Source organism: Pezoporus wallicus, unplaced genomic scaffold, assembly GCF_028554395.1.
Source record: "Pezoporus wallicus isolate ANWC-B61680 ecotype Strahan unplaced genomic scaffold, APGP_CSIRO_Pwel_v1 contig_2908, whole genome shotgun sequence".
NCBI lineage: Eukaryota > Metazoa > Chordata > Aves > Psittaciformes > Psittacidae > Pezoporus > Pezoporus wallicus.
Genome location: NW_026642179.1, coordinates 7,384,438 through 7,395,504, shown reverse-complemented (window position 1 = coordinate 7,395,504; position 11,067 = coordinate 7,384,438). Strand labels below are relative to the sequence as shown.

The window sequence follows — 11,067 nt, the reverse complement described above, 5'->3', positions numbered from 1 at the left end:
TCCAGAACTCTTCCAGAGCGTGACTTGCATGCTGTGTTGAAACTTGTGCTGATGGGACTAAAATACTGTTTCTAAGAGGGGAATGTCTCCTTGTGAAGGCTTATATCTGAAAGGCCAGCATAAATTCTATGACTAACAATTATGACCCCCTCTCAAAGATGGATTTGTTCTCCAAAGATCAAAATGGCAGCCAGCCTAGGGCTCTCCTAACATGGTTCAAGACAGTACAAAGAGAAGATCCTTTCCACAAATGAACACTTACAAGACAGACAAGGTAATCAGAAAGATGTGTAAAAGCAGTTCCTAGTTTAAGGATTATAATCAAGTCCAGGTCTCACAGATTTTGCTTAGTACTGCATTTCTTTTCAAGTGTCCGTAACTCTATAGTGTTTTCCAGAGAGAAAAAAATGTTTAAGAAATTACTTTGCTAAATGTTTATTCACCGCATTTCTTTCACACTTTTTTTCTGATTAAGAACTGGTCTAAGAACCAAAATTCTTACACACAAATGGATTTCTAGGAGTTGGAACTAAGCTGGAAAATAGTAAAAGAGGATTAAGGCAGTGCATGCAGCTTTTAAGGCATGTATGACATCATTCAATAGTTAGAAAATGGTATCAGGTATGGATTTGTATTTCTCGATGCATGCCTGAGACATCCAGTGTTCGCCACGGAGGAGGCAGAATCCATGTAGAATTTGGGCCTGAAGATAACTGACGAGTGTACCTCTAGAACAGGGATGTATCAGGTAGAAGGGGAGAAATGTCTGATTCTAACATGTACTTTAGGTAACAGAACTTGTAGAGAAAGAGGGTAATGTGAAACCTTTTCTGCTTCAGTGATGAGAGGAGTAAGGATAACATAGGCAATTTTTTGGTAAAATTACAAGATCGGATTCATGGGCTAGTGACTACAAATATAGCAAGAGAATTGTTCAGCTTTTTTTTTTTTTTTTTTTTTTTTAAATATGGTCTCAACTTTGCTCCTCGATGCACATTCAAATAGCTAAGTCAGTATTCAGAATTTTAAATATGTTTTCACCAGAGTTATTAACTCAGGATTATTTAGTCTCCCCCCCCCAAAAAAAAAAAAAAATTAAAAAAATTGGATTTAGCTTACTAAAACAATCCAAACTCACTTACCATTTCTGCAGATTGAAAATTAAGTACTTAAAAGTCATATTTATGCATGTGCTGGGAGCATTTACAAAACAATGCAAGGGCATTGCGAGTTGTTTTACAGAGATTTTGGTTTCTTTTATGACATTAGGAAAAGGAACAAGGACAGTATCACACGTTCCAGAACTTCTACGTTTACAAGTGAAATCAGTAACTAATCCAGCTTGAAAGGTTATAGATTTTTATTTCCTTGCAAGGAACAGTGTAGCTATTTCAGTTAAATACCATTTAATCCCTGACAAAAATCTGCAAAGCCCTACATATTTAACATTTCTGTGGTTCAGAACTATAAAGAAAACACTGGAAAATCACGAGTTGTACAGCACCCTCCCACTTAAAAATTTTCTTGGCCTGTGCGATGGGCTGCCCCCTCCTTCTTGAAAGTAAGAGCGTTGCTGCCTTTAAACAGTTTCCATATATTTTCATGCTGTTCCCAGACTGTATACAGCCATAGAAGAGCCTCTTTAGCTCCAAGGATGTTTGGGGTGCTGCTTGCCAGACAGGGTTAGGAAGAGCGGCTGCCTGTTAGCAGTCAAGCATGACTCACACAACAGGCTGCATGTTCCGTATGCAAAACACGTGGTTTCAAAAGACAGATGCAACCACCAAGTTCCAACATACCAATTAATTATCATATACTTCCTTTTATATCTCCCCGCTCATGTTTTGCAAGCATTATGATAATTATTTACAGCATGTTCAGTGCCTCGGGGTTTGTAGAACAGCTATTTAGACGCTCGGTTCCCTCAGTGGGAAAAGATACTTAAACACGCACTTCCTCAACCGGTTTGGAGGCAGGAGCCAGCGGCTCTGCTGCTCCCCCGGAGCCCAGTGCGGCCAGCTGCTCCCCCGGCATGCCGCAGCACCCTGGGCAGAGACGCAACGTCTGGCGCAGGGTGCCGAGCGCCGGGGGAGGTGAGCGTAGGGCCGGGATCTCCCCACCATGGCAACCCTCCGCAGCAGGGGGCGGGGCCGTCGGCAGGGCGAGGTCGCCGGAGTGCAGAGTGCATGAAGCATTGCGCTCAAGTAAACCGCTTTTCCCGTCTTGAGGCAGTCGGACCGTTCCCCTGCTTCCCGCGCCTTGTTCAGTGACGTCCAAGCGCCGGCAGGCAGCGAGTAAGCGGCCGCCGCCCTCGCTCCCTGGAGGTGCCGCCGGACCCTAGCCGCCTCGTCCGTCCCCCTCCCCCGCCCTCGTCTCTGCCTGGCGACCGCGATGTCTGACAAGGAGTTCATGTGGGCCCTCAAAAACGGAGACTTGGATGAGGTGAAGGACTACGTGGCCAAGGTAGGAACAGGCGGCTGAAGGGCTGAGGAGCGGCGCTGTGGGCTGAGGAGGGAGGAATGTGTAGGTGGGAGTTCTCAGGGCCCTCCGCCCGGGTCCTGAGTGGATGGCCTGGGGAGTGGTGGCCCCATCCAGCCTGATTGGGGGGTAGGCAGTCTGTGAGCTTTGCACTGTGGTGAGGGTCCAGGCGGTTGGGTGTGCTTCCTGTACCCCTCTTTGCGGCCCTGTCGGTTTCTGGGCTTCTTCCTTTTGGACATTTCTAAGGTTTGCCTGGACAGGGTGCTGGGATGCCTACTCTACGTCGTGTTTTGCTTAGAAAGGTTGGACCCGATGATCCTTGAGGTCCTTTCCAACCTGATATTCTGTGATTCCTTTTCTCACTCATTGCCCTGTCCCCCTCCTGCCCCCACGCCCACCCTTGTGCATGCAGGAGAAGTTGCTGTGAAATTGTCTGGATTGACAGCCCTTATCCTAGTCTGCCTCGTTGATCTTATGTGTATATGCATATGTGTGGCCTCGGTTTGGTTATCCTTCCTCTCTGTGCCTCAGGGCTCATCCTTAATAGGGTGATGCTAAGCCACTGGGTGTGTTGAGGCTTAATTCATTAACCTTCTGTGAAGTATTTTGATATCTAGTTAGGTCGAGTGCTACAGGAATAGTAGACACCTGTGTAATGGCTAAAAAGTCTTGAGGTACATTGTACGTGGAGGCTGGATTCTGTCCTCGTTTGCCTTCGGCTGTCAATGAGATTTCCAGGGAAAGTGCATGTACATAAGGCCAAGGTTCTACTTCAGTGAACTCTTAATGTTCAGGAATATTACCTAGCATCTGTTACATCAGAGCAGAGATTTCCATGTAATTTAGCTATAATTACTTTGATCTCTGAACAAGCGAATTACTGTATTTGGGAGCTTGACATGTGCTGACATCTTGCTGTGGTGACTTAAGTTCTTCCTACTCCACTTGTCAACTTTGAAAGTTACCCAAGCTTGTAGCATTCTTGGTAAAAAGAAACGTGTAAGTGCTTCCACTTCTTTAGTACAAAGTCCAACAGCTTGGCTCGAATAGTGTTCTCTGACGGTTTCAGCTAAAATACTGGACTTTGCATCACGGTGGCTGTGCACTCACATGTTCTGCTCTGTCTCTAAAGTGCTAGAAGTAACAACTGGGAATAATATAATTCAGCAGTTTAAGGGTCTTGTACCTATGTCTGTAATAAAGTTGAATGTTGCATTGATGTGTCTTGCTTCTTCTCAGCTTTGGGGGCCTCCAGAGTGTTTCAACAGCAGATTTGGATTCTTATTACAGCTTTTACAGGAATTCCATATATATATAGAGAACTCGCTGCACACTAGTGATTAATGGATCCTTGTGTATCTGTTGCTGAGGCAAAAATTTTGGCAGTAACCATCGAGTCAGTTTATATCTGCAAGATATAAACTGCAATGCTAATCACAAAGGTTTTTTTTACTTTCTCACTCTGAGTTGTGCTGCAACTCCTAGCAAATGGATTTGATCACTCTTCATCTACTTCAGTGCAAAGTCAAATAGTTAGTTCCATCTGCTGCTGAAAGAAGCTTGAGCCAGCCTGCATGATGCTATAGTAAAGAGGCTGAAGGGCATCATCTAACTTCACTAATGAGGTAGAAATCCTTGAAAGAGAGACACTGTGGTTAGATAATTGCAGTAAATTAAACATTAGAATCCTTGAACAACATATACATTTGAGAGCTGCTTCTAATGTAGAAAGTGAGTAAACTGTGGGAACTTTCTCCTCGTCTGTGACCTAATCTTATTCATTCTTCCCTCTCCCACTTGCAAATATGCTATCATCCTACTTGCCAGTAGTGTAAGAGCTCTAATATTTTCTTTTAAGACCAGCATATTTTCTTGACAGATTGTGGACTAGTAGACACTTAGCCTCGTTTCCTGTGGAAACAAAGCTTATGTGGGCAAGTTTTGACTGACCCTCTTCCTTCCTAATAGTTTGTTAAAATTTTTTTGGCTAATTTTTGTTAAGCTTTATGGGGGTGTGGATAGATTCTGGTGCGTTTTGCAAAAGTGCTGAAGTAGAGGGAAGTACATTAAGCGAAGAAAAGAGTACCAAAGTGAACTCATGTTTTACTGCACAACAGGAAATATGCACTGAGAAGGGGCAAGTGAACTCTATAAATCCTAACCGTAGGAGAAACCTCAGAACTTGCATTCTTGGTTCCTAAATTAATAAAATATGTGAAGGCAAATCATGTTTTGGTAGTTATAGTTCTCGGAAAAGTATCTGTTCCATGCTGCATGTTCTTTTTTGACTCTCTTCCTTATCAGTTATATGGCTTCTGCTCCCTGCTGCTTTCCTGTTCTAAGTATGATTTAATGTTCAGGAATTTTACTTATATAAACTTTGCAGTAGTAGAAATTTCCTCTCCCTGTGATGTGGGAGTCTTCATCTTCATAAAATTCTTTCTTGTCTGTCTTCCTGAAACTTTTGGTTTCCAGCTTCTCATTTGTTTTGTGTCTTGTTTCCTCATTAGTTGATTGGATACAATACAGCTTTTAACCATAATCTTGCAATTTTGCTGCCAATTACTAGATAAAGGGTTTGACCTCTGATTTTGTTTTGTATCTGAATGGCAGGGCTTGAAATGCTAGCTAGATGACCTGAGGTGCTTTAACAATAATAGTATAAATGGATGTCATCAGTGAGGCTATAAATGAGTCTTTGCTTTTCTTCACTTGTGTGTAATAAGTTGTGGAGGTTCTGTCTTTGGAGTCATTATTATTTCTTTTTTTTAATCTTGGATTTAGTTCGTAGGTAACAAGAGGAAGGTATCTGTCAGACTTCGATTCAAACAGCAGGTGAAACTTAACCTATAATGTGAAAACTATGTCACTGAAAGGAAAGGATTGTTGTCCTTAAATAGGGAAAGTTTCTGCCACTTCAACAGTTCTTGGACAAAGAAGGAATACAGAGGTAGACGGAAAAGTCTCCATTTGCATTTCATACATCTCTGTGTAAAGAGATCCTTCATTCTCTTAAGATATTTTCTTCAGAAAGAGTCTTTCACAGAAACATATTTCTGAGGGGTGGCAATGAAACAGATAAATGCCAAATGATACTGCTTTGTTGGTCAGTAGAAGATTTTAGTCCTGCCAGACTGTGCATTTGGAAGATACTGTTGGTTTCTACTTGATAAATGTGTGAAAGATTATTTTATAGTTTGAGTAGTCCTGTAAAACTTCTTAGATTTTTGTAAGAAGCATCTTGCTAGACATGATTTTAAGTAGAGAAATGGAAAGAGCACTTTTTTCTGTGTGGTAAATACTAATTTCTACAGAAGTACTGTAGTTAGTGTGTTATGCTAGCAGTTATGTATGGTGTCATCTATTTTTATGAAGACTAGATTAAAAAAGTAGCTTTTACTGTTTGTCTTTGATGTCTTCCTTTTGAACACAGCCAGCATATGTTGATTCAAAGGTGCCTTTGCAAAAATTGAAGGAATTCTGCACTCTTCCCACATACATCCACTCAAATTTTTAAAATTACCAAAGAAAGGAGAAGCTTTCAAGTGAACAGATGAATCAAATGTGCAGTTAAATGGGTGAGGAGGATCCATGTGGATTAGAGAAATTTCCTTTACTCAAGGGAGGGAATAGGGGTTGAAATGTACTAGTCGGAAGAAGATCAGGGTATATTAAGCCTAGAACTTCTTAATGCAAATGGTGTTTGCTCTTTTTCCTTTATCCTCCTCCCTCAGTGGAACAAGATAAGCTGTACAATTGCCTTAAAAGACTTTTCTATCAACATGTACATGTAATGTTTCCAGTCAGCAGTAGATTTCTCAGGCCAAGTATAATTCACATTCAGTCACTGGGTACAAAGTTTTGAGGAAGATAAACTTGGATTTGTAAGGAAGAGGTTACAGTAAATGTTTGTTCTAAAGTAACTTCATCTCCCATAGCTTAACTGGGAATTCCTCACTTAATGAGCTGCTGTATTCTCCTACACCGTTGCTTCCTAAACATACTGCTGCTTACAGTGATGTTTGGTAAATCAGCTAGCCTAATACTTTGAGAAGATAGGACAGTCAGCCAAACTGGAAGCACCGGGTTTTTCTTGCTGAGAGGACTGGGGAGTTGGAGTGATGGTAGATTGTAAGACATGTGGTTTTTAGTATATATGTGCTGTGCTTGCATAGTAAGCATTTATGGTGTGAAGTCTTGGTTTTTACATAATAAAACAAACAGCTGAAACAAAACCAAATCCCTAGAGGACCTTTAGTAACTCGGCTACAAAACAGCATCTGTACATCCTTCACTCAATTGTAATACTACGGTCTTGCAGTTCTTTGGGATATAATGATGCTTGAATGCATGTCTTGAGAAATGCATAAAACATGACTACTGCAAAACTAATTGGAGAGGCTAACACAAGAACATTGTTTAGAAATACCTTTTTGAAATAGAGTTAGCAGTCAAGGGTATAGTGTTGTGAAAAAAAGAGAATCTTAACTCTGCAGGAAGAATTGTTGGAATGTAGAAATAAATAGCTTTTAACTTTTGAGGGGTAACCTCAGTTCTTCTGAATGGAATGACTTCTACTCCTTTAGGGACAAACTAAATGAAAACAAACACTGAAATGGTCATTGTATATGGGTAGTTTACTTGAGTTACAGATTAACCATACCTTGGATACATTGAAATTCACCTTGTCTCATTAGATTGAATGCTGAAGTACATGTCATTATTATGACTGTGTTGATATCTGAATTGCCTATACTTGGGAAAGAGTTTTCTTGCTTTTAAGTGAAAGGAAACCTGAAAGCCTGTGTGGATTAAAGTGCAGTGTAAGCATGCCTCAGTAGTTTGTCCAGGGGAGTATCAGGGTTAGCAGTGACCTTGGAGATGCTGGACTGTTTTATCCCCTGTGAAGCCCCTTGCATATTTCAGTGTTACACCAGTACTTGTAGCATGTGGATATTTCCTTATCTGGAGTATTCTAGGCTTTCTGTTATTTTCCTCTTCGTTACTGTTGAGCGTGCTGGAGTGTGACTGCTAAGGACAGTTTTGTTTTACTGCTTAGTTCTACTTAAACTTGGTGTTTGATTTTGTATATATACATTTTGCATATTTTGACATGATGACCTAAGCATTTCTTTTGTGAAACAAAACAGTTGCTTGCTACTGTAACCTGCTGTTAGCACATTCCACATTCATGTTAGAGGTACTCTTAACTAAAATGATATGAATGTGCTACAGTAACTTTCAGAAGAACACAGCAGCTACTTTTTAGTAGTGGGTACAAAAAGAAATATTAGACTAATGGAAAAACAGCATTTCAGGATAGCAAATTAATTTCCCCAGTCTGATCTGGAAGAGCCTGAGGATATGTAGCAAAGAATTGTTCAAAATATTAATAGTTTGTGCATCTTTTTTTTTAAAGTAGTTTATAGGAACAGTGTGGAGTAACAAACTTGTCTCTAATCCTTTGTGGTGGCATTGTGGTGGAGTCAGTGTCTGGCTGACTGAATGAACATCCCAGAATCCTCAAATCTGTCCTTTCTGTGAAGGCAGAGATACAACTCCTTCTGAAGGCATTTTCATCTTGAGACGTAAATAGCCTTCAGGATAAAACTGATCATGAATCTGGAACTGCTAAATGTAGTAATATCTTTGAGATATTGATGTCAGGTGTTGGGGTGTTGTTTTTTTTTTTGTTTTGTTTGTTGTTTTTTTTTGTGTGGGTTTTCTTTTGGTTTTTTTTTTTTTCATTTAGTTGGCTTTTGTGCTCTGAAACTTGTGTCTTTAAGAGGTTGTCTAAGTATGTGACTCGTGTTTGACTTTTTATGCTTATAAAAAAAGTACTTCCTTATTTGTTTCTGTTTGGGCTGTTATTATGCTGACTTGTGTTGTGTCTAATTGGTGTTTGCTGCAAAAAGTAAAGAATAATCAGAATAAAACATTGAATTTATTTTTTTGTGGTTGCAGAAAGTCTTACTAACATATTCCATTCCCTAAACTGAAAGTAAATTTTATCTCTTCTGTGACTGTATCCAGTTTTGTCTGAGTTTGTAGTCTTTAGCACATGCATTACCAAGTATGACAAGTACAAAGTTAGGAACAGATTATGAGTAACAAGCAGATAATTCAGCGGTGTGAAGAAAATTTTTACTTCTAGCACTGCTCCTTTTCTTCTCGCCTTCCCTTATTCTAACCTCAGTTTTCCCTCTTGTGTAAGTTTTATCTGTACTAAATCCATGTTTTTCAAGCCTAGCTCTTGTCTTCCAATTCAGTTAGTTGATTTTTATTTCAATAAGGGGGCATACAGAAGATGAGCTATGCTTTCTAAATATCTGAGAGAACAGTTCTGCAGTGGTCTGTATTGTGGTATTGTGCCTCCATTTGGAATAATACGTGGAAAGTAGTGTTAGTTGTGAAGGTTATGCATTGAATGTTGATTTGGTACTGTGGAATTGGTGAGTCATACAGGCCACATAAGTAAAAATACTGAATGAATGGATCTTGCAGCAGCGTCAAAATTCATAAACGAGAAATTCCCTGAACAGTTCACAATGCAACAAACAATGCCTGTATGCTTGTTCTGACAGAGCATGTTCTTAGCTGTTAAAATACCAGGACTTGCAGGTCAAATACTGTGGTCAAGGTTAAGCAAAACACAGTGGACTCAAATACAGGGTTCTCAAGTCCAAATATTTTTATGATGTTGAAAGGCATTTTAAATATGTAAATGAAAGGTCAGAAGAGAAAATTTAGGAAAGCTACAAAAAGCGAGGTGGTATATAAAATTGTATTGCTTAAGTCTTATGTTCTTAATGTTTTTTTTTTAATTTATTTTTAATGGCTTGTTCGTGTTTGTTTGGACTTCTGAATATGTGTCTGGAGAAAAGGGTGAACAAAGTTACTTCTTTCTATGTAATTTGCATGCTTCTGAAGTTGAAGGTTTGCATTAAGTTGTTCTTAATTTCGCCCCCTGCAAAAGTTCCACCTTGAATGTGGCATTTATGAGCCAATACAGTTCTGTGGAAAGAGGCAGTTGTCATTTGTGTAGACAGATCTCCTATTACTAGGACAAAAGCATTAGATGGGATTAGTAAGTGCCAATAACTGACCAGTCAGTTATACAACAGTTGTTTTTCTTCCAAGTTGCGGTTTCAGCAGTTTTGAACAATTAGATGTTTTTCTGCTTTAGCTTGTTATGAGGAGGGGTAGGTAGAAATCTGCACACCTCATTAAAAAGACTTTGAAATATTTATTAGATGCTGGATATTCTACTGGCTTTTTTTTTTACTGCAGATTGATGCTGAAGCCTATGTTGATTGAGAGCACCAATGGCAAATTCTGCAATCGCATGCCATAGTCGGAGAGGGAAGCAATAGTTTCATTAAAAGCTTAAGGGACTAGTATCTGTGCTGCTTTCTGGCTTGGAAAGCAGTCAGTATTAATAAGTGCTATTGAATAAGTTAAAATTCTTGTTTTAATTCTCAGAAATATGATCTTGTATACTCATGCATATGGCTTTGGAGTAGCTTGAGGGACTTGGATTTTGCTGCTTTTCAGCACTTTGCCTGTTTTTATGGTCTGTTTTAGTCCCTTGTATGCAGTGTAATTATATAGTTCAGTGCAGATACATAATAAGCCAGGGGTTATTGCATTTCTCAAAAAATAAAAAAAAAAAAAAGAATTTATATAACTTCCTTGCTGCAAAAGGAATTATTGTCTAGATTTTTGTCCTTGCTTATGTATATATTGTGGTCTTCCTCACTGGTTACAGGCCTAAAGGGAAACAGTGAAATCTTTTTGCTTGGCCTTCAGCTACACTCTGAAAATCAAATAGCGTAATTGCATGCAGTGGCTAATAAGCTGAACAGACCAAAACACCGCTAGAAAGGCATATTCTGGAGATTTGTCTGTCATGCTTCTAGCAAAAGTTCAAAGAATATTCTAAAGTGTATCTAATTATGGAGTCAATATGCTCAAAGTTTCTTATGAGCTAAGATCAAATCTTGATAATTATTTTTGAATGACTGATACTTTCTTTCCCCAAATTCCAGTAATTTATGAACTTGCTTTTTAACACACTTGTGGTGTATAAATTAGAGACTAGCTTCAAGGAGAAAAGATGAGTTGGAAAGTCATTTGAGACAAAAGATAGAGAGCTGTCCATAGAACAGTTACCATCAACATGCCTCTTCTAAACTGATTTGTTAATGATGCTACGAATGCAAATACCATAGGCAATAAATGTTTAAAAAGGATTTTTGTTTGTTCAAAACACTTCCAATACTTGATTCAGGTAGTGCAATTGGGAGGAGGTGGTTTCAAGTCCTTACATAAAAAGAATGATCAGTAGAGTTCCTCCTGTGCAGTGAGATCTGCACTTTTGTGTTATGTCCCTGTATAAAATTTCACAGGAACCTTTGTATTCATGTGAAGCATTTGGGAGAATCTCTATTTCTTGGATTGCTGACTCAGTAACTCCAATAACAGTATTATCCATCTATTTAGCCAAAGAAGAGCTACTTATAATGGTTTAAAAAACTTGAATTTGGCCTTTCTTGAAGCATTTATTATCCATTGCTTAAACTTATCTTG

General features: G+C 39.3%; 1 protein-coding gene across 1 annotated transcript in view; it reads left to right on the top strand.

Moving 5' to 3' along the window:
- The first annotated feature begins 2,261 nt into the window (after positions 1 to 2,261).
- Positions 2,262 to 11,067, top strand: part of MTPN (myotrophin) — a 35,636-nt gene continuing 26,830 nt past the window's right edge. The window contains exon 1 of the mRNA XM_057427918.1: positions 2,262 to 2,463. Within this exon, the coding sequence (XP_057283901.1) occupies positions 2,392 to 2,463 (72 nt within the window). The 5' untranslated portion in view covers positions 2,262 to 2,391. The remainder of the gene's footprint in view (positions 2,464 to 11,067) is intronic.